Source organism: Hetaerina americana, unplaced genomic scaffold (assembly GCF_022747635.1).
Source record: "Hetaerina americana unplaced genomic scaffold, ioHetAmer1.1.p SCAF_7, whole genome shotgun sequence".
NCBI classification, from domain to species: Eukaryota; Metazoa; Arthropoda; class Insecta; order Odonata; family Calopterygidae; genus Hetaerina; species Hetaerina americana.
The window spans coordinates 42,408,312-42,431,036 of NW_027287316.1; the positions used below are offsets into that span (position 1 = coordinate 42,408,312).

A 22,725-nucleotide genomic window follows, 5' to 3' on the forward strand; every position below is an offset into this window, starting at 1 on the left:
AAATGTTGCGTCGCCAAACGTGGTTGCATACCTTCTCGATATCAATGAATATGGCTACGACATTTTGGTGCAACAAATAACCTCCTGAATGAAGTTATCACCTGATTAAGATGCTCAGCTGTGAAGCTCGTACTGCGCCGAAACTCGAACTTCGGCTATTTCTTATCGTTTAATAAGGAATTTACATCTACATTAATTAAATAGATAACATAATATATCTTTGATTATTCCAAACCTTAGGAGATATATTTCCGGTATAGAAAATAAATATACCCTGAGTGCATTAGAATTATATATGTTGTGTACAGTTGGTGAAAGCGAATGATTTTTTCAATTTGAACTTCTTCATTTTAATGCATATTAGCGGATGGGTACTTTAAAGGTTTCTGTCACTCCATATCCCGCAGTTCTATGAATACATATGTGTGTTTATGTATATATATATATATATACAGCACAGAGGTCAATTATGTATATTGAGATATTGGTGGTAGAAAGAGACACAGATCCTTAATTTCCCCCTGCATGATGGAACCCTACTTTTTCTTAGTTAACTACTCTTTTCCAATCTTCTTGACTTCTCACTCTCTTTCAATTTATCTTCACGTCTATCCCATTTTTATTCTCTCATTTCCCTTCAAAATTCGTTTTCTCCCTGGCCACTCTGAAGATAATGACGTTCTCCGACCTCCTCTCTCTCTCTCACTCTCCTTCTCCGTCCCCTTTTTACCCTACCCGCGTACATCCTTCCTCCCCCAGATCTCTTCCTGGGCCCCATTTGCGAGTACGCCCTGGCTCCGGTGGCCCGATACGCGACCATATGGCATCTCCCGGTGATCACGGCCGGTGGTCGGGCGGATGCCTTCCGTCACAAGGACCCATCGTATGCGACGCTCACGTGCATCGCCGGTCCCTACTCCGGAGTGGGCGATGCCATGAGAGTGTTCCTGTTCGATCGCTTCGGCTGGAACCTCACGGGTCTGCTGTACCACAACCACGCGAGGGACGCGGCCACGTCCACGAGCAGCACGACGACCCCCGCGGGCAACTCCCGCTGCCACTTCGCCATGGGCGCCGTCTACGAGGCGATGGGACGCCGGGGGCCGCACAAGTCGTTCGACGAGGCGAGGGTGAAGCGGCAGGAGCTTAAAGAGCTGCTGCTCGAGGTGTCCAAATCTGCGAGGAGTAAGTTTGGCGGGGTTTCACCCCCAACCCGCGCCTCTCCTTTTTGCCTTAATTTGCCTGACCCCCACAAAGTACCGTTGCATGCCGTATTTTAGCTGAAAAACGTTTAAATTGGTTTGCTGACAAGTTTTCTCTGCTGTCTAGTATCTAAATCCAAAAACCACTCACCCATTTAATCTGAAGATTCATGTGTTTGAATAAAAACAGCATGTTGAAGTAAATGATGTACTGTGATTTTCCACTCCGAGGCATTGAGTTTGAATCTTGGAGTTAGCAAGATTTTTCCAAGGTATCCCTATCCCTAACGGCGTAGATGGCCTTAGCTGTCGGCCGCCTCCTCCCCTAATAACCACTGCTACTTGAATAACGTCATTATGAAATAAGGGGTAATTTGCAATTTTTCACTTTGATATATAATAACTTAAGTGCAGAATTTTTATTTCAACCGGATTCGTTGCAGTTCGATAATTATCTGGCGTCCTTTCAGTAATGTAGAAGTAGAAGAAACTGTCAAAATGAAAGCTATAACTGCAAATGATTTCTTTAGTTATCACTTTTTTGATTTATGAAATACGATTTCATGTTTCACAAGAAAATAATGGAAGCCTTTATATCTTCTCTTCCAATAGTCATTTTCAATGGAAATCAATTTGAAATTAAAGCGTTAAACAATGCAAATTACGTTGTCTAAACAGTTTATTATGAATAATTTCATACATTCCAAAGGTAGAGAGAATGCTCTCGATGCTTTCTTAGTCCATCGATGTGGCACTAAGATAAAAAATGTTTAAATGTATTAAAAATAATAATTCATTAAATTTCATTCGATTATTGGAAGAAATATTCGTTAAAAATTAAGGACTGAATAAAATTAAATGAATTTGCGTCATTTTCCATAATTTGAATCATGAATACACGTTTGTCGTGCATTTACTGAAAAAGAAGGTTACGAGATTATAAATCAGTCATTATCAATAGGATAGCTTTGATAAACGGTTCCTAGGAAGTTTTGGTTGAGGGAAAATCAGGGTTCATGCTAGCTTGGGGTAACAACGGGCTTCCCCCATATGTTAACGAGAAGCACTTAAATATAATGCTTTGGAAACCATATTTTCCTTTAAAAAAAGATTATTGCATGTATCAAATAATTTTTTAAGTGGTTATATTGTGTCGATGGAGACTAAAACTAATAACTATTATTTTCTTCGATTAAAGCTAAATTATAACTTAAAATGTTATGCTCAAATAATAACTAAAAGTTCGCAAAAAAAAACTTTTTAAATCCTGATGTAGTTTCCAGCAGAGGAGAAGAAATGGAAGGGAAGGTGAGTCCTCACGTAGAAAATCCAGAAATACATTTTTCAAATACTGCTTTGCTTTCTCTTTAATTTTTGAGATTGGAATTTTCATTCGCTCTGGTGAATATAACACTGTAATATGTATAATTTTTGAGGTGAGAGAATTATTATGAGTTGGAGCTTTTACTGCTATCAAGTTTCAGTAAATTTCCTTCTTTATAACCAATACTTACTTATCTTCCAAATTTTTAAGCATATGTTGCTAATTTAATTTTAAGATGCATGGTAAGGTCACCTGCTCAGTCGAGTCCTGCGTTTTCTTTTCATTAAAATAGTTAACGAGAAAAAATAATTACAATTTTCTTCATTTCGTTGTTTCTACGACATCAGCATCTGATTTTTGGTGATTTTATGAGCCTGTCTCGAATATCGTGAGTTTTTTTACATTGATATTCTTGTAAGCTAATAAATCAGGATTTTTTCTGTTGAGTCACGTCTCGCAATGAATGGAAAAAAACTACGAGCAGCAAAAGAAATTTATTTAAATTAATGTAAACTTATTTTTTTTGGGTTTATTGCAATTTTTAAGAATTAAACAGGCAATTTTTTTGTTGAAAATGAAACTGAAGAAATTAGAAGTGACAGAAAGTGACAAGATATGATTGTTTTCTCCTTCATTGGTTTATAATTACGTTTTCCTTGGAGTGGCAACCGATGCAAGAATTCAAGCTTAAAAAGTAGATTAATGAATATTACCGAAACTTGTATCAGTCATCTCTTGTCGGTTCATTTTTAAACCTTAGGGATTGGCTTTGGGAATCGTTATTTTGCAGTATGATGCACACCTTACAATTAGAGAGCATGCGAGAATGCAACTAAAAGAGGAAGTTGTAGAGTAAAATTATTCGAACCTAAATATACCCTTATACGAGTCCACAAAATATTAAAAGAGAATTCTTGCAAATATATATTTTAGTGTCCGTTCTGCCATTAAAAAGAAATATTTTATCATATATATTTTAGACCCCACTCCGATAAAATTACGAGGAAATAAATGCGCTGGAGGATATCCAATGCAGTTGAGCCGGAGATTGGCAAGGGCAACGGTATTTGTTCTCCTCTGCTTACACACGTTTTAAACTGTAATTCACCATATTTTCACTTGCTATTCACTCAATTCTGGTTTCTTTGCTTCCAGCAAGAAAGCGTAAAATCGGTCTACCCAGAGATGTTCTAAATCCAAAGGTATTTCTGACTGACGATCGATCTCGATGCTCCGATAATTATTAAACGTAAATAATATAGTTTAAAGTAAAATGGAAACTTTTCTATCAGAGTAAATGCCATGATATATTTTCAGCGATATCTTTCAGAATAAATACTATTGTAGCATTTTTCCTCTACAAATGGAAATTCCAAGGAAAAAAAAGGATTATCAATAGGTTTAAAATGAATACTATAGAATTAATATCGGCTTTTGGAGTTTTAATGCTTCCACCAAATAATACGTTCCGTCTCTTTGAATGGATAAACTAAAATAGTTAAATGTATAAAATCACTACCTGGAATTATTTAATTTAATTGTTAAAATATTTTATTATCTTTCATTTGAATCCTCATCTGACTAAGGTCAAGTAGGTTGTAAAAAGATGACGATGCGACTATTTCAAACTTGAAAAATGTTCCCATTACTCTAACCAAGTGTTCATGCTTTCACTTCTACCGTTCACCCTTTTTGAGAAAAAGGATTCATCGACTTGTTTACTGTGTTGAAACTAACATTTATATTCAGAATGCCTTCAAATTTATATCTTGCTGCCCATCGTGAGGTATGAAGAAAAAACGTATGGCAATGTTGATATGTAAGGTTCATATTCCTACGCAATGGTTAATAAACTAATTATAAATTCAATTTGAGGTGAACGAGATCATAAGTAAAGAAAGTATATACTTTAAACTTATTAGCATTTCTTTAACGCTGCTAGGTTCAGGGTACATCATTGTCATGCTAGCATTTAAAAATCGGTTGACAATTCGGAAATTACACCTTGGTTGAACAAAAAACACCATGGGGAAATTGAGTTGTAATGTGTGTAATATTTTAAAATAAAATTCTAGGATGTTGAAGTCAGTGGTGGAGGGACAATTTTAGGCAATAAAGGAAGGGTATAGGAAATGAATAAAGTCTATTCTTGTCGGACGGAATGAAGAGAGGAAGAGATTATTCGGAATTAAAGAGAGGTATATTGTAGTGTTTGATGTCAGGTTGTCTTTTGTTAGGAGAGTTGAGGTGATTGCCGCAGGACGGTTTGTTAGCTTATGACCTTTAAAAACCTAGCTTAACCGGAGAGTACCGATGATTATGGTAATATTTATCAAATCCCTCATGAACTAAAATGAATTACAAATATTTTTCTTAGAATCTCGTGAACTCAACTTTGAATTCCATAGAGTCGTACATTGTACATTTTACGAGTCTGCTTCTGCTCGTTATCGAAAGCCTTAACCTATTAGTTAAATACATGATTTCTTTATTTCTATTGCCTAGTTCAGTTCAGCATTAGTTGCCTATTTCTTAAAAAACGTAGGTATAAAAAATATTGAACATGAAATATGCAAATTGACATTTCTGTCTTTTTATAATAAGTACAAATATTCTTGTTGCTTAGAAGATGAAAACAATGCCCCCATTATAAATATCTCCGTTGTAGATAGTATATCCGTCCAACCGAATGATATTAGGGAGGAACATTCCTGGATAGTTAATTCAGATTTTTAGTCCTCATCGTCCGATTTTTAGTCCCAGATTCGTCCTCATATACATCTACATGATACCCCGCAAGGGCGTGTGGTGGGGGGTATTACGTCCCCTCCCGTGAAAGAGAATTGTATCACATGCAAAATCAACATATTTATGTAAGTATACGCCCATAGTGTCGTATCTTTTCAAGCAAAAACCTTTTAAACTTACACACATGCAAAATACAGATACCATCAACTAGAAAACCCCTCAATCTTATAATGAAGTAAAAATGTATCAAATAGCGGGAAAGCTAGAATTTGAAGAGTAATAAGGTGAAATGTCAATGCCACACGCATATGCAATATACGACAGAGGAACAGACATTCATTGAACTCACCTTTAGAACATTCCTTCAAAAATTATCTGCAAATTCGCTTTAAGAAATAAACATCACCCTTATATGTCTAAAAGACAAATGCTGAGTAAAATATTGAGTTTTATTGGTAATAACGAAATATAGACCTAAAAAAAAGTATGGGGAACATAAACATAATCGAGACACTTAAAATGTTTACTTGATACCCTAAGCACCGCCGGCTGAAAGAGTGGAATAGTTGCACTGATTTCGCCTATGTATGTACTTGGAGCGACTTAACGGTTTGGAGGAATAACATCCTCGTTTGGCTTTAAATCCCCAGCTAATACTATCATTTATGGTGCCTATGATAGGAATATGTGAGATACGATCCTTCCCACGAGTTTTCTTTAAATTCTTATTAATTTCGAATGCATTTTCATATGTTTTGGAGGTTTCTAAATCAGACAAATATAACACTGATCCGCATATAAAGGAAATTGTTTTCTTATATTGAGAGAAACTGCTGTATCAGTAGTGATAGTTATCAAGGCCAATAGGGATAGTTTAGTAATTTAGTAGATGTAGAATTTTTTTCCGGAAATGGAGAAGGAAGAATTTGGAGAGACCGGATGTCAACATAAGCCTAATATTTACGAAAGGCGCCAAGTGATCACACAACTTAACGCCTCATCGCACAAGCGCCCTACACCACTTGAAGTGCTTCTCACAAAACACCCCAAATGGCTATTGGGATACTTTGATTAGGATTCGGATTGGTGCCAGGACCCTCGATGTGAGAAGCCTCGGGAGGGCAGAGGAAATAGAAAGAATGATTAATAAAGAAGTTTTGGTTGTATGGTGTCCCTCCTACCGTAGGCTTCACTCAAGAGGCTTCATTAAAGATCACCCCCAGACAATATAAATAACTTATCCTATTGACATAGGAATAGGAGAAATAATTTTTGCAATTTGTATAAGCAGGTAAATGATTCGCAAATACTCAAGTCGTCGGGAAATATTTTTTTGATAACGTATTCGGTAGGGATTGTGATAGGAAAGTTTCCAGCTACAAAAGAGGAAGATTGAGAGAAGATCAGCAAACATGGTCCCCCCTTTCCTAAAAATTTAAGGTAGCGATACTTTCAGCTATTTTGTATTAAAAAACAAAACCATTTATAACAGCTCTAGCTAATAAAACGGACAAGGGAAAAATTTTCTATTAATGACTACCACAAGCTGGTCATTTTCAGACCTTGTGAGAGTTGAAGTTGTTTATAGAACAGAAAATGGTCATAATTATGCTTTGACCTTTCAACTTATAGAAGTATTTCTCCAAATATCTGGTTAGGCCTAATTAGATGAATTTGATTGCAGAGTTTAACATTCACCTTTAAGCAAAGTAGTAGGTTTATTTCTTCCGTTTACTAATCAGCGCGGTATGGAATAGGAAAGACCTAGTGAGTTAAAGAACCACAGAAAGTGCTTCGCTCAGTTTATTTTAAATTTATATCAGTATCAGATACTCGGACTCGTTGATTTGTGCAAGTGTCCCGGATTCATGTTTTTAATGCAAATTCACCGTTTCATTTGGTAATTTGGAGTGTGCTTAATAATATATTCGGCAACAGACGTCATTAGAAAACCTAAAAGGCAATTTTAATAATTTTAATGGAGGTGGAGATGGTTTCACATTTCAGAAAGTTCGTTGGCTGGCGGAAGGCTGCGCATATATGTAAAAAATTTGTTTGTCTAAGGAAGCAAAAATAGCATAGTTTAAAAAGTAAGTGTGCCAACATTATTGTGTGGAAGGGAAAATTAGCATATTCCAAGATAAGCATGCATTTCGGATGAACATGGTGGCTACATCTGCATAATACCCCTGGGGGGAGTGTTGCAGGGGATGTTAGGTCACCAGCTATGCATGCACAATCACAATCATCAAATGGTGAGTTGTACTTAGGGAGTAATTTTAGCTAAATTGGGTGAGGGGGGGAAGGTAAGAAATGAGTGAGTCGTGAAATAATGTCAACCGGACACACCTGTGCTGGACATTAATGGAGAAAGTGTTTCACGCTGGTTTTATGGTGGAGATAATACATAACAACCAAATACCCAAGAATTAATGATATGAGGCAATAGAAAAAATTGAAAACACAAAACTCTTGGAGTATTAGTAGTCTCAGAACTAGAAGAGTATTTAACAAGGTAACAGAGGTTAGAGAAAAATTCATGGCTAGGGCAGTATGGAGTAACTCATAAAACAATTTTTCAGCCTCACCAGCTTTGAAAGAGAACAGCCTGAGGGGAAAGTATGGTTTTTAATTGATAGAATCAAAATTACAGCACCGGTGTATTGGTGAAATTCCATCAATATTTTAGTAAATGTATCCATCAGAAACAATTCAAATACAGCTATGATGTACAGGGTTCGTCCGGAAAATAAGTGTACTGATTTTTTCCCGCCGCTCCAGGCGCGCCCAGCACCGCTCTGACGAGCTGCGATTGGAGGGGGGTATGTTGGCAAGCGACGCTGAAAAAGGCAGTCGGCTCTGAGCTGTGGTGTAGTGAGGAGCTCTGTTAACGCGAACCTCCACGCTCGACCCACGTCACGGAACGCGATGCCGAAGTTTTTGGAGCAGCGTTATTCCATCAAATTTGCGGTAAAGCTTGGGAAATCGTCTACCGAAACTGTCGGTATGATTAACCAGGCTTACGGGGAGTCAGCCATGTCCAGAAACATGATCTTTCGGTGGCACAAGATGTTCGTGGAGGGCAGAGAAGAGGTCGACGACGAACCACGGCCTGGACGCCCATCAACGACACTCACCGACGAAAATGTGCGAAAAGTTCGCGATGTACTGAACTCTGATCGTCGTCTTAGTGTTCGGATGATAGCAGAGCAGTGTAATGTGCAAAAAACAATAGTGCACGAGATTATTAGGGAGCAATTACAGATGCGAAAAATTTGTGCAAAGTTGGTGCCGAAAGTGCTCAGTGATGATCAAAGACTCAATCGTTTGGAAATCGCGACACAACTTGCGGATCACTGCAAAAATGATCCACATTTTTTAGAGAACGTTGTTTCGGGTAACGAGACGTGGACCTTTGAGTACGACCCGGAGTCGAAGAGACTAAGTGCGGAGTGGCACACCCCATCATCACCCCGTCGAAAGAAAGCTCGCATGAGCAAATCTCGGATCAAGGCGATGCTCATTGTCTTTTTTGACAAAAGGGGAGTCGTCCACTACGAATTTCTACCTGAACGACAAACTGTAAATGCTGCATTTTACGTCCAAGTGCTCGACAGGCTTCGAAAACGAGTCGCCCGCGTCCGGCCAGCGACCAAAAACATCTGGCGGCTGCATCACGACAATGCGCCGTCTCACACCGCGCTTGTCGTGTCGGACTTCTTGGCCAAGCACGGCGTGGCAACGCTGCCGCACCCGCCCTACAGCCCGGACTTGGCACCACCGGACTTCTTTCTGTTCCCGAAGATAAAGAGGAGTTTGAAAGGAACGCGATACGGGACTTTGGACGCCGTCAAAGAGGCCGTGACGACGTGTCTTCTAGAGGTTCCCAATGATGCCTTCGCGGGAGCGTTCCAGGAATGGGAACGCCGCTGGAACAAGTGTATCGACTCACAAGGGTCCTATTTTGAGGAATATTAGCTTAAGATATGTAAAAGTGTAATAATTTTTTTTCCTGTGCTCAGTACACTTATTTTCCGGGCGAACCCTGTATTTCATATCGTTAGCTGCCGTTGAATAGGCAAAGGAAACGCGTGTTTATTTCTTCCGGATGATGATTTCAAAATAAGTTCCAGGTTTTTCGTCTAACTTTTCTTCATATGATGGTTACTTTCTATGCATTTTCTGTTCACTAAAGCATACCATATATAGCAGATATTATTAGCGTGTAATTTTCAGGGTTCAATCAAAATTCGATCATCCTGAAGAGTATAAGATTCATCTGCCTGCTTTCTTGTCTTTGGCTTTCAGTTGTCTTGGTCTAATGTGCCACCGAATTGCCACTCAATGTTCAAACGCTTACACTAAAAATGGGGAAAAAAATGAAATCTTAGAATTCTTGGAAATTTACGAGAAAATGTTTCAGTTCAAAACTTACCAACTCTAGGAAACATTGTAAATAGTCAATTATTTCTAGGAACATTAAACTGTTTCGGGAAGAAAGTTATCTTAAATTAAGTATGGGAGTGTACTATGTGATTTATCAAGTATTTGAAATAATGAAAAATACTCACGAGTTCCAAATATCGTCATTCAGTATAAAAAATAATAAGACTGTTATTATTCATTACATTAAAAAAACGTTTGGGGTTGTGAAAATTACTAATAGTTGTACTTTTGTAGGGTTTTTTTATATAATAAAGCGGGGATAAGGAACTTTATGACAAAATAATTTCATATACTTAATTTATGCATATTGGGTTTTTGATTATAAATTTTACATTTTGACCAATATCAAATTGGCTGATAAAATCACAGAACGTCATAACAAATTCACTATCACACCCTTTCAGTTGTTTTATTCGGGGTCGACGGTCATCACTATCAACCCTGATTAATTTAACCAATGGAAACTCTTGTTGTGCTCACGCACTCTTTTCTGCCTTAGACTTAATTTCGATTGAATAGTCTCTTTAAACCAAATTCACCCATGACTTCGTCAACGTAACCTTTAATTTTAAACATAGTCAAACTTGTAAAATATCTCCCTTAAAAAGGAGCAGTATTTTTTGTTTTAACAGCTTATCTTGGATCATTACGAAAAATGGTAAACAGAAGTTGTATTAAATCATGGATTCAACCTTTCCTTGCTTGGTCGCATTCCTTATCATGGCAAATGTATATGATTCGATACCGCTCTTAATACTTCTTTTTCTAAATCAGCCAAGACGGGGGTACGTTTTAGTGACGACGAAGCACGAAGGTGACATGACAGTGTGATGAAAACGTTCGTTATAGGATTTCTCTCACCTCCCTAAGCTTTATTAGGCGCGATCGACATATGACCGAATATTCACCGAAATTTACCACTCCGTAACGCGCGGCGTCTGATAGAGGATTTCCCCGGAAAAAAATCCGACGCCAAATTAATGGGAAAAAATTTGCCCGCAGCTTCAGGCATCCGAGAAAATAGGGGAGTAAAAAACGTCGCAAAAAGTTCCCGAGAAAACCAATTATTCGGCAATGAATTCCTCCACTGCGTCACCGGATATTAAATTTTAGGACCGACGTGTGCAGAGTCCTGGAAAACCTCTTTCTTTCCATCTCTGAAGGGGTCTTCTTTAAAACCATGCATTAGGCCCGTCGATCTCAATAGAGACATCTTAAAGTTCTAACATGTACAAATTGTATATGCATGAATTTATTTTGTAACATAAAGACTAGTGGAAAGTTGTCAGCTGCGCAGTAACTATCAATCAGCCCTGATGACGATGACAAAGTCGGGAATCGAAACATCGGCAGCTATGGAGCCATTGACCCGGTGGAAGACCCGAGAAGAATTTACCCAAATGAAACCTTTTATTATTTCCTTAATACATTTAAAGGACAATTAACGTGAATGCTTGAGAAAGATTTGATTTTAACTTCATTTTTTTTAAAATGCTCATTATGTGTATTCATTTTAGGAACTACAATCGGAATCTTCTTTTTTCATATTAGGTCATGAATCGTTGCAACCATTCCTAATCCTTGCCCTCCCGGTCTGCACTTCGTTCAATTTTTGCAACCGTCCTAAGTCGCTGTTAGGACAAATCTCTGTAAGATCAACCCTAATACTGACTTGCAAACATGATCCAATACTCTCCACATTCGACTCAAACGGTCATCGTTGCATCGTTAAAGCATTTGATATTCATCTATCAATCTGAATAAATATCGATTGAATTTCATCCTCCATTATTCGCTATCCAATACTAATTCTCTCACTCTCTGAGAGTTTGGTCGTCTCTCATTCTTTTTTACATACGAGCATGGATTTTTTCTTTGATATTCCTCACGAGATTGAGCTTTAAGTTTTCCCTTGTAATAAATATTCAATATTTTTTGTGTATTCTCGACCTGGTCTAAATACGTACATTTTCTAATGTACCAGGCCCCACCTATTTTTCTCTTTTGCCTATTTCATCCGGCTGCATTCAAGGTTTCAAAGGTCTCCAATCTTATCACTTCTCTCCCCACCAATTACCTTGTATTAAATTGTAACTATACATTATTTCATTTGATCTTGCTGCAATAAATATAAAATGTTGCTATTTTGTATATTCAGACGTGATTTTGTGAAAGGTGAGTATAATAGCTTGGTAAATAATCCCAATATTCCACTGATGTTTCATGACGACATCGCTTTTACGTAAAATCTCACGTGTAAAGTAAAAAATAGACATAAGTGCCAAGTAATCCAATCCTCCATTTTCGTAGATGACAATGTGTAAGAGCCGCGGAGTCCTAACCGCTGACTGATGACTGCCTACTGGAATTTTGAGTGGAAATACTGCCTTTGTTTGCAACCCCTCCTTTGCCTTAATCCTTCTTCCTTACCTACCTATTCTACTTCCAGCCCCATTCTCCTTTCCCCAAATTAACCTAACGTTACCCTCATTTCTGTCATTTAGAATAGTATGACACTTCACTTGCCAATTATTCACCTTAATAGGGCAAAGTAACGCCGAAACGTTCGTAGCCGTAATTAATCATTATTAGTGTCATAGTTTGCTCATTTACCAAGTTACCGGGGAAAATCGCATTCCATGGCAGCAGGATACTAGCCCATGATAATTTGTTTACCCTTGCGAACTGAAGAATGAGTAGGGACCAAAGAGAATAGAGGAGACCTTACAAAATGTGCTTTCGAGGAAACACAAGTAATCATTATTGTGGAGAGAATAAGAATTCCCAGATTGAGAGAAATATGATTTCTATGCGTTGAATAGTGAGTGGTGCAAAAGCTTATTGGATACTCTAACTTTTTGAAGATGAGGTGATGAAAACAACTCCCGAGATTCGATCCCTACTTATCTCTCCCGTCCCATTAAATCCGTTTAATCAGTGCAGGGCTCGGTGGTACTTGACCCCCCCTGACGAGGAAGGCAGAGGGAGAATTAGAAACAGGGTGGTCATCACGGTCGATTCGCCCCACCTATTCCCCGCGTAGACCCCGCCATAATTCCAAACACTCCACGGTGGCACCGGGTGATGTTTAACGACGTTGCCGCGTGGGTTAAAAGGGGTCGCTACCCCCCACACCCTCCCACCCCACGGTGACGTAAAAATGTTCCCCGGAATCAAAGAGTCCGTCTGCCCCGAACGCCGTAATTTTCTCCCCCTCGACCCGAGGGTGCTGCTTCGGGACCAACAGGGGGCAAACACTTGGGCGAACATTGGCCTCGAGTCTCCCGTCTCCCTTTTAACCGCCGTGAACTCTCGTTTCCCGAAACACTGAAGTGGAATCTTTGATGCTCGAACCAATCACACTGCTTGCCTTAAGGGTCTCGGGGAAGGGTCTCCAGGGAGAACTTGGGGGGTGGTACAACGATAAGGAAAGAGATCCGACCCAAAAAAAAGACGAATTTATTGCATCCCTCTATGGGACTGGATTTTTTTCGAAGTAAATTGGCCATTTTCTTCGGGGAAAGAAAACGGCGATGTCTAACTAAATGTCAATCTTGTGCATCTTGGTGAAGGCATGAAATCTCAGGTTAGCCGAAAAAATTTGATCGCTAGTGTCGCAGTCATGCGACACATGGAGAGCTGGTGTACTTTTTTCTCAAAATCAAATACTAGGTTTGAAGGAGAAGACAATGTAAGATCAAATTTAAAGTGGAAAAATATTTTTGACCTACAAATTTGGACTCAGAAATCTAAACTGTAATACTGTTGCTATACAATAGAAAAAATTTTTGATGAGTTGAGTTAGAATAACTACGTTTACCGTAGCGTTGGCATTAATAATATACATTTAATCAGAACTTTAGATAATTACATATAAAATAGCCATTAAATGACGAAATGGATGACAAAAATCAGTCAAGGTAAGTCTTCTTTAAATGCTTTCTTCCCCATTAGAAATTGATAAGATTCATTAAGATAGCAGATAAGTACTTGTTTAATGATGAGTGTTCCTTAGAATTTAAAACAAATATTATACTTGCAACCATATTATGATTTTGCAACCAAGAAAATCACGAAATTTTAAAAACTCAAATAATAGTCAATTAAAATCGACCATGGAATTTAATTGGCCATTAAAATCATGTATCGATAAAGAGATAATTTGATAATGCGTTTATCCAGTAAGAATTTTACATTCCGGTGGCTAGCAATTTTTTTTTACCATGAGGATGAAGAGTAAATTTTAACGCACCTGTTTTAATTTTTTATGGAGCATGAATTATATTTTCACAGAGAAAAAACGGTTTTTGATATGATATTCTCAGTTTTTCTCCAAAAGTAACGATCAAATGTTTTTGTATGACCATCCTCCAAAATTCACGTTTCGTTGCCAGAGAAGCACTACTTAAAAGTATACTGTCGTGACCTGTACGGTGGCGTATAAATTTTAGAGTGGCTCTCTACAAAAGGTCAAGTGTTAGGGACGACCACTGTAACCCTCTACAGATACTTCGGTCGTGTGTCCCTTCCGCCTTCTAGGTCCTCTCACCGTATTTGTTTTTCTCGATCTGCATTGACTTGAATCTTGACGTATAGGGAGCTCTTCTAGTGGTAAATATTTTACTAAGGTTCTCCTGTGACTGTTAAATTAACATCAGATCTAATGAGCAATGTATTTTTTCCCGAAATATTACGCAAATTAAAGCTCAAACAGACTATTATTTCTGATTTTGAACGAAAACATAGGTCTTTAAAGCATTTAGATTGCTAATATAATAAGGTACTAGACGATTTATGTACCTAGATTTAAAACTAACCGAAATCTTTACATTATTGAAATGGCATAATTTTTATAGTATATATATATATATGCATACATATATACATACTGTATGTATGTATGTATATATATATATATATATATATATATGTATATATATGTGTACCTGTATATATATGTATGTGTATATATATATATATATATATATATATATATATATATACGATTGTACGGAAAAACTCACACGAGCGGCACAATAATGGGCTGACACAATATAACACAAATAGAAAAGAATAGACACATTTAAAAGAACACTCACACGGTAAATTGTTCGAGCTTTCGGCCCTCTCAGAGGCCTTCTTCAAGAGAGTCTCTCTTGAAGAAGGCCTCTGAGAGGGCCGAAAGCTCGAACAATTTACCGTGTGAGTGTTCTTTTAAATGTGTCTATTCTTTTCTATTTGTGTTATATTGTGTCAGCCCATTATATATATATATATATATATATATATATATATATATATATATATATGCAAACATACATTGCACACACATTCAAACACGAGAACCCACCAACTGGTAAAGACATTCATTCTCATGGAAATAGGTATAGGCAAAGGAATAGGAACACACATAAAAGACAAACACGAATGGTGGGGAAGCGGAATCGAGCAGATCACAAGCGCGCATATTATTCCTTGACTGGGACTTGAACCACGGGTGGTGTTTTAACTTGTGAGGTTGATGCTCTTAACCACTTCTATCTAGCTATCGAGGAAACGTAAATAACCCTAAAATATGCGGGGGTTTCATGCAACCAACTGCCCCGATTCTATGACCAGAAGATGACGTTATGGAGCTTTTTCACCCACCAAAGGAGAAATAGACGAGGGCACAACCGGAAAGGACAGTTGGAAAAGCAATCATGCAGCGTCATAAAGGATTGGAACAAGGATTGAACATGCGTTTCGAGGTACGCATAGCCAGAAGAAGGAAACGAGAGACATTTGCCAAATACACATTCAAACGCAAAAACTCGCCAAATGGCGAATAAATATTCAATCACATATAGCAGATCACAAGTGTGAAAAAGGTTTTTAAAACTTAAAAATAATTTTAGTGAAATTTTCAAAGTATACTCCTTTATCTCTCTCTATTTAATTCATAATTTCTTATTTAAAAAAAAGTAATTTAGCTTCAGATATTGTTGAATTTAGTGAGATATGGTACTTGTAGGTTTGTTTATTTTTATCTAAGAGAAATTTGACATGATAAATTCATTAATTCAATGCTCGGTTAAAGCCTGTTCAATGCAGGAACGCTCAGGAGAATATATTTCCATTGAAATTAAAATTGTGTCCTTTCCCATTTAGATGGATTCTTTGATATCCAAATGCTTGTAATGCCCTTTTCTTAAAATCCGATTGTTATAATGTGGATGGAAGCTGTCATTGTTGGCATCTACTTGATTTCATTCCGTGATCGCTTAATTTTATCGTAAATTAAAAAGTACTAAGCAATATTAGATACAACTGTATTTTAATTCGTGATGGAATGTGATTACTCGACTGACGATTACTGACGTATTACTCGAGCCACTTTGACTTGGCGCATAGTTTAAGTAACCAGTCTATGGAGCAATATTTTCTTTAAAAATATTGAAAATACCTCTTAATTTAAATTATGATTGGGAAACGTCTTTTTCCTATAGCAATATATTGGGCAAAGCACTGCGGCGTAAAATCTCTTGGTTAAAATATCCTAAGCAAGAAAGTCAATGGAGGTCAATACAAGGGAGTTTTTAAGCACCAAATGCCTGTACCAATGCAAAATTTTGTGTAAAGAACATCAATTAATTTATCATTTAATATTTTTTTGCTTCTCACGTACGGTTCATTAGCGTATCCTCCTCACGCATGACTCGAACTAAACTGAGAAAATCCACGGCAAAAAGTTAAGGATGCGTGCAGGGAAACTTTGTGATTTCGTGAGAGGTCACTGCCAGAAGTTCTTTGGAATGGAGGCATGGGAGCTTAGCCGGCCGCAAATCCGGGTAGAAGTTTCATCCGATCCCCCTCTCGTTACTACTTCACGGTTTCTCGGTCTTCTTTATTTCTCAGTCTCCCCTCGAGCGTGGACGCACGCATGGGTGGCATTAGCGTGACTTTCTGACCGCGGTGGGTAAGGAGGTAGGTGGGCAAGGTCCCTCGGAGTAGAGGGGACGCATTCGCGGGGCAGGGGCAAGGGGTAATGGTGGAGAGGGGTGTGCCACTTGTAAGCCCCAATCTCACCGGGCACTACTTTAACCGTCCCATCCATCTAACCATTCTCTTCTTCCTTCTAAACTCCCTACTAAAACCACTTCATCCTTCCCCTCCCACCCTGTCTCTTTCTTTCTCTCCCATCCCTCCTTTCCGCCCGCCCACACCCAGATCTTCCCGGAATTCCCTCACTACTTTCAACCCCCCTTCCTCTCCCATCTCTCTTTTGCCTCCCCCTCGAACCCTTCAGCATTTCTCCTGCGGAAGAAAAGTGGGTATCCGTTTCCATTCTTCCCTGCTTAAGGAATCCCTCGGTCTCGACACCGTGGACTCCGCCTTTCCTAGACCCCTTAAAAAAAACAACTGGGTCTCCACGTCCCTCACTCCAGTTTCTTCGTTCCGCCCACCTCGCCACTCCCGCTACCCCCCCTTCCATTTCCATCTCCTTAACCCTACCCCTGGATCCCAAACCTAACCAACCTCTCTCCTCCTTTTTCCTCACCCCTCCGCTCCCACCCTCGTTTTCCTTATAACATTCTCTTTTCCTCTCTCACCCCCTCTTCTTTTTTGGCTTTCCGTTTTCCGCGTGCATGTACTTCCTCCTGAAACTCTATTTTCGCAACGGTGCTGGGATATTTTGAGTTTCTTCTTGGTTTTAGTTCTTTCATTCATTTTAATTTTCTTCCTCCCCCATATTTGTAGCTTCTTGTCACAAACTTTGAGACCGACGCAGATTATAGAAGCATTTTTAAGTTTTACGCTGCAATCTCGAGATATCGGGGATATGAATCGTCACGAAACGAATAGGTACACAATGGTGAGGGCTTCTGTATAAGACACATTCTGAATGTAATGAAAATTGATTCCAATTAACTGCATTGACATTCCATGTTTGTGCCAAACAATCTTTACTACTTCATGGCTTAGAAAATTTGCTGGCGGTTAAGGTCCTTTTCAAAGCGGAAATTCAATGCACAAGTCTAAAAATCACTGTCTATTTAATATGTAAAGTTTGACTACATTTAGCGTAGATTAGAGGTGTACGTTTTGTATGTTGTAAATTTGTTGAATGTTCCAAAATTCTTTAGTTTGGGCATCTGCGTGATTACTTTAACATCAGAGAATTTAGTGTAGGAAAACGAAAAGTAATGCTGAATAGCACCGTTCTTTTTCATAAATAGATCCTTGTCTTGTCTTTCTGATTATGTGTATGAAAATTTATGTTAATGAAAACCCAAAAGCCTTAGTCATTGTGCCTTATATTGTTCAGAGTGTCAATTGGCGAACGGATTGAGTAATATACAAGGAAATGGAAAATGTTTCTTTTATTTTCTTTATTGATAGACTTCATTCATTCTTTGAGTATTTGCTGCTTGCAGGAGCCTAGGAAAAATAAATCTCAATGAATGATACAATCTGTATTCCTTGCGATGTGGGATTACATCAGCGTCTGTGTACGGTATAATACGAATATCGCAACGCCATAGTATTAATTAGGAAAGCTGTTGAAGTGAATAATTTATTATGTATGTACTCTATTGCTTTGTTCTTGCTTTTTAATTCACTCTCTTTCCACGTTACCCATGAGTTAATAAATAATGGACTTAAAAAGCATGTCAATTGGTTCAGGGGTTCATTAAAGGAATGGGAGTAAGTATTTTTCGAGAAAATAGTATTTAATAATCCTTAAATATGATTTAGTCTTTCTTGCTTCTCGGTGCGCCTATCGCAGAGCGGAGGGATATGAGACGGAAAGTTCATTTCAGGAAAAATAAAAATATATAATCGACCAAAAATATTTTTTAATGAAGCCATGCTGTGAATTGCAGTAAGAATAAATTCCTTGGACGGTTTTAGAAGAAGCCGTAGTAGATGAAGTCGGTGTAGTTGAAGAAAGGGAGAAAATATGTACGCAATCTTCCATTTTCTTATTAAAGCGTGCATATGCTGACAAAGACTACTTTAAGGAGTCTTTAAAATTCCGTTTTCACGTAGAGCGGTAATTGTTGATTAATTTTCTTAGCAAAATAAGTGGTTAAATTACTTGAAGGCTTAATCACTTTTGAGGTAGAAAATCTCTATAATGTGGGGTTTTTTATTCAGCTTTCAGAGTAAATTTTACTTAATTTCTCGCTAGGAGCCTTTATTAAACTCATTAATTACTGTTTTAAGTTTTTTATCATTAAAAAAGTAATTGCTAAAGATAAATGGGAATTTGGATTTGCAAATACAAGTATACGTATGACCACGATATGGTGATGGGAGTAGAATCGAGTTATATACGCTTAAATAAAATGTTTAGTGTATTGTACATAAAATTAAGCTGCAATAAAATAATAAGCCTTTAATGTTCTGCCTAGAGCCTACCATTTTCCTTACTTATACAGCCATTACGGCGTGTCATTAATGGCCTTCCCCGCTACTGAATTAGAAATATATAAGGTATAAGCTAAGTTGAAGCTGCATATTTTAATCTGGGTTGTATATTTGAGGGGTCATTTATGCATGAACCACAAAAATATTTTCCATTTGTTGAAATAATGAGCTTAAATGGAACAGGGTATGTTTTTATACACTAACGAATATACGACACGCACACTTGGCGTCCAAGTGTCTATGATTGTATCCTAATAGTTATGCTACTTTACGAGACAGAACTGTACAACTAATGCATAGGTCGCAGGATACGCAAGAGAGAGCCGCAGTGAGTTCAGAGATTGCCTGAAGCCGCCGAGGAAAGCCATTAACAAGGCAATCCGTCGCCTGACGGTGGGAGTGAAACTACCTCCAACCTGAACTCCCCAGTTGAAACTGCTGTTAGATGAACCGATGCCAGTGTTAATGCGTGTCCGGTGGGATATCTTCGTAGAATATAGGAAATGTGCAGGGTAAAATTTAGGGATTAGTATTCACTGAGATATGTGTTTTTGATTAGCAAAGGATTATAACGAAACAGGTGCAGTTACGAGGGTATAATCCACAATACTTGCCATTGTGTAGTTAAGTTGGTGTAAGGTAATATTTGAACAAAACGGAAGGAAAGAATCGGAGAGGTACCCGATGTCAGTAGGAAGTTTACTTTCAAGGAACATAAGATTTTCATTTTTAACATACCATCAGATCACTATAAAAAAATTATAATTTACAATGCGCATGCAATTAGGGATAGAATTACGGAATTTTCCGTCGTCCCAGGGATACAAATCCGAGGGCTCAGCGTGGGAAGCCAGCCATATGGCTTCCAACCCCACCGATCCGGTCCTTCCGAAAGCGGGTTTAGCCGAATGGATCCCATAACGTTTGTCCGTGTGGTAGAAAAAGGGAAATAGGTGTGGCGGAAGAGGTGGAAGCAGAGGGAGGAAGAAAGAGAGAGAGTGTAGGGGAGAGAAGTGAAGGAAAATAAACGAGACCATTCTGCTTTATTTCCTAAATCAAATTGTGGCTGCCACGGTACCCTCTGAGATCTTTCCGGCGGGAGAAAGAGAGAGAGTCACGAGGCGCAAGCCGACTAACTTTTTCCCCCACATCCGTTCCGAGATTCCTCCACCCCCTTCCCTCGGCCACCCCTGGGTTTCAGGATAACCCTCGTCACTCACCCATCTCCACTCTCTCCTCCCCATCTCTCCCTAAGAGCTATTTTTACTGCCTTCCCTCCTCGACGGTTTTGTGGTGTTTTCGAAAGAGACCCCTTTCACGGCCACGTGGGTGGTACATCCGAGCTTGGTTTGCGTCGTAGGTCTCGCGAGTAAAGCATTCGATGACTAAGACGACGCGCGTTATTTCACAATTTATGGGGGCTGCTATCTTCATCCTTTTCTATCCCCATTCTCCAGGTGGATCTCTCTTGGAGTTTTTCATCATTCATTGGGATATTTTTCCAGTTCATAATCTTATCGGAGAACGCGTAAACCTTTGCATATTATCAATTTCTCCGGGGGACACCAAGTTTTTTGTGGTAAGAGAAATAAAAAAATTGTCATTTTTGTTTTGGGAATGCGAAAACGTCGAAAGTTGATGCATCAGACTTGTTACGACCAATCTCTTGTTTTAACTCTCTTCATTTATTATGATTATGCAGAAACTTTGTGCTGTTTAAATAAGGAAAGATGGCATTGCATACGATGGTGGTTTGAAAAATCTATGCAAAAACTTCACGGTTTTTCTGGCTTAAACTTTAAAATTTGCAACATAATCTGTTTTTATACTTATTATACGAGAGCCGTCCAGAAATTAACATTCTGTTATGCTATAAAAATGCACTGGAATAGTTGTGGTAAATTTATTATTTTCATCTCAAAACTACATACTTCTATTATATTATGCATATTCGCCGAACAGATTAAAAAGTTTTTAAAGATTTCAGATAGCATAAAACGCCGGTTATTACGAACCTTTTGTCGATATCTGGTGCAGTTAATTTTTCACCTTAGACGGGTGGCTACTTCTGTCATCATCATGGACATTTATGCCCACTCTTAAACGAACCACTACACTGACACACAACTCTTGTCACTCGTCACATTTGGTTCATACATAGCATAAATTTCCCGATGAATGACTCCAGCTTTGAAGTTTTGAATCTGTAAAAACCTTATCACTAAACGAATTTAAATTTAATTGTATTTTTAATTTGACGCGCTACTGTAAACGAACGACAAGCGATGCGACCTTCCAATTACTTCAGCTCGAGGTATATTGACCTACTTGATGTGGCAAAGTAGCAAACATTCGGCTACCTCCACTAATTCTCATGCTACGCGAAAACGGAGGTAATTTTCTGAACAGTCCCCGTATATTTCAACGCTCCCTTAATTTTTTATCAATCCCAAATAATACGCACAATGTTCCACCTCCGCAAAGTAGACTACTCACTTCGTATTCACCTCCTCGGTTGAATAATACCTCAATAATGCCATTACCATTTCTTCATGTTAGGGAACATTCATCCGTTTAAAGAAGCAAAATCTGGAGAATTGGGAAACGAGAAGGAGTTTAAATCTCTACTCAAGTTTTACGGTCAAATTCGCGGAATGAGCTGGTACGCTGTGGTGAGTAACAACACGGTTTCTAGAGTTTTGCAAAATTTGCTGAAGCAGCTGGAAATCAATCTCGTCAAACGTTTCATATAGTTTCGTTTTTGTCAACTACGGGCAATCTTTCAGATAGCTTCTACGTGCCCAAAGGATAATGCAAAATATTATGTATCCATCATTTTAAATTCCTTCAGCATCAACAATTCCACGTCACCAAATGGCAGTTTCTTCTAATGAATTATGTTTGGATGATATCAACGTTTAAATTGAAGATACAAGGCCTCCAGGGTAAATAAATCCGACCGTTCGAAGTAGCCGTGCGCTCCTAGCCCCCTGCCCATAAACCCGGACCGGACACTATGCTGTCACTATGCTAGTCATAATCATGGCGCCACCACCTCTTTCTTCTTCCTTCAACCGAAAAAGCCACGATTATCGTTAATGAAGTCCCAGGAAACCTCCCCCCCCCCCCCCTCCCCAAACCTTCAACTTGCCTCTGTCGTCTGTCCGATGGGTATATATTCAACTGCCGTGTGTGTTACTTGTACCTGATGATGCTGCAAGTCGGTGAAACGCGTTGTAATGTGAAATAAAGTGTGTGGAAAATCACAAAGTCATTTAATACGGGCATAAAACAATTCCACGACGTATATCCTAAAAGTGTAAGATTTATTAGATTATTAAGTTTCAGTCCAATCCCCTTTGGGGAATTTCCTTTAGTAAAATCATGTTTGATCAGTACATGAAATTCTCTCTGGCCGATATTTTTGAAATTACTCGACCTGCTCAATTCAACCGTGTGCTTAACCCTGAGAAATGAAACGATCGATCTGGCTGAAATTTGTTGTACGTTTCTTCCTGAAATTCTTATGCCTAAAGAAAAACTGTGCCTGTACTGGTGGTGTCATGTCTCGTATTTTTCAGAGACTTTTCT

At 38.4% G+C, this 22,725-nt stretch overlaps 1 protein-coding gene across 1 annotated transcript in view; it reads left to right on the top strand.

Annotated features, from left to right (window-relative positions):
- The first annotated feature begins 935 nt into the window (after positions 1-935).
- LOC139696656 (atrial natriuretic peptide receptor 1) overlaps positions 936-22,725 on the top strand; it is a 370,838-nt gene continuing 349,048 nt past the window's right edge. Inside the window, exon 1 of the mRNA XM_071595471.1 lies at positions 936-1,185. Coding sequence (XP_071451572.1) covers positions 936-1,185 — 250 coding nt within the window. The remainder of the gene's footprint in view (positions 1,186-22,725) is intronic.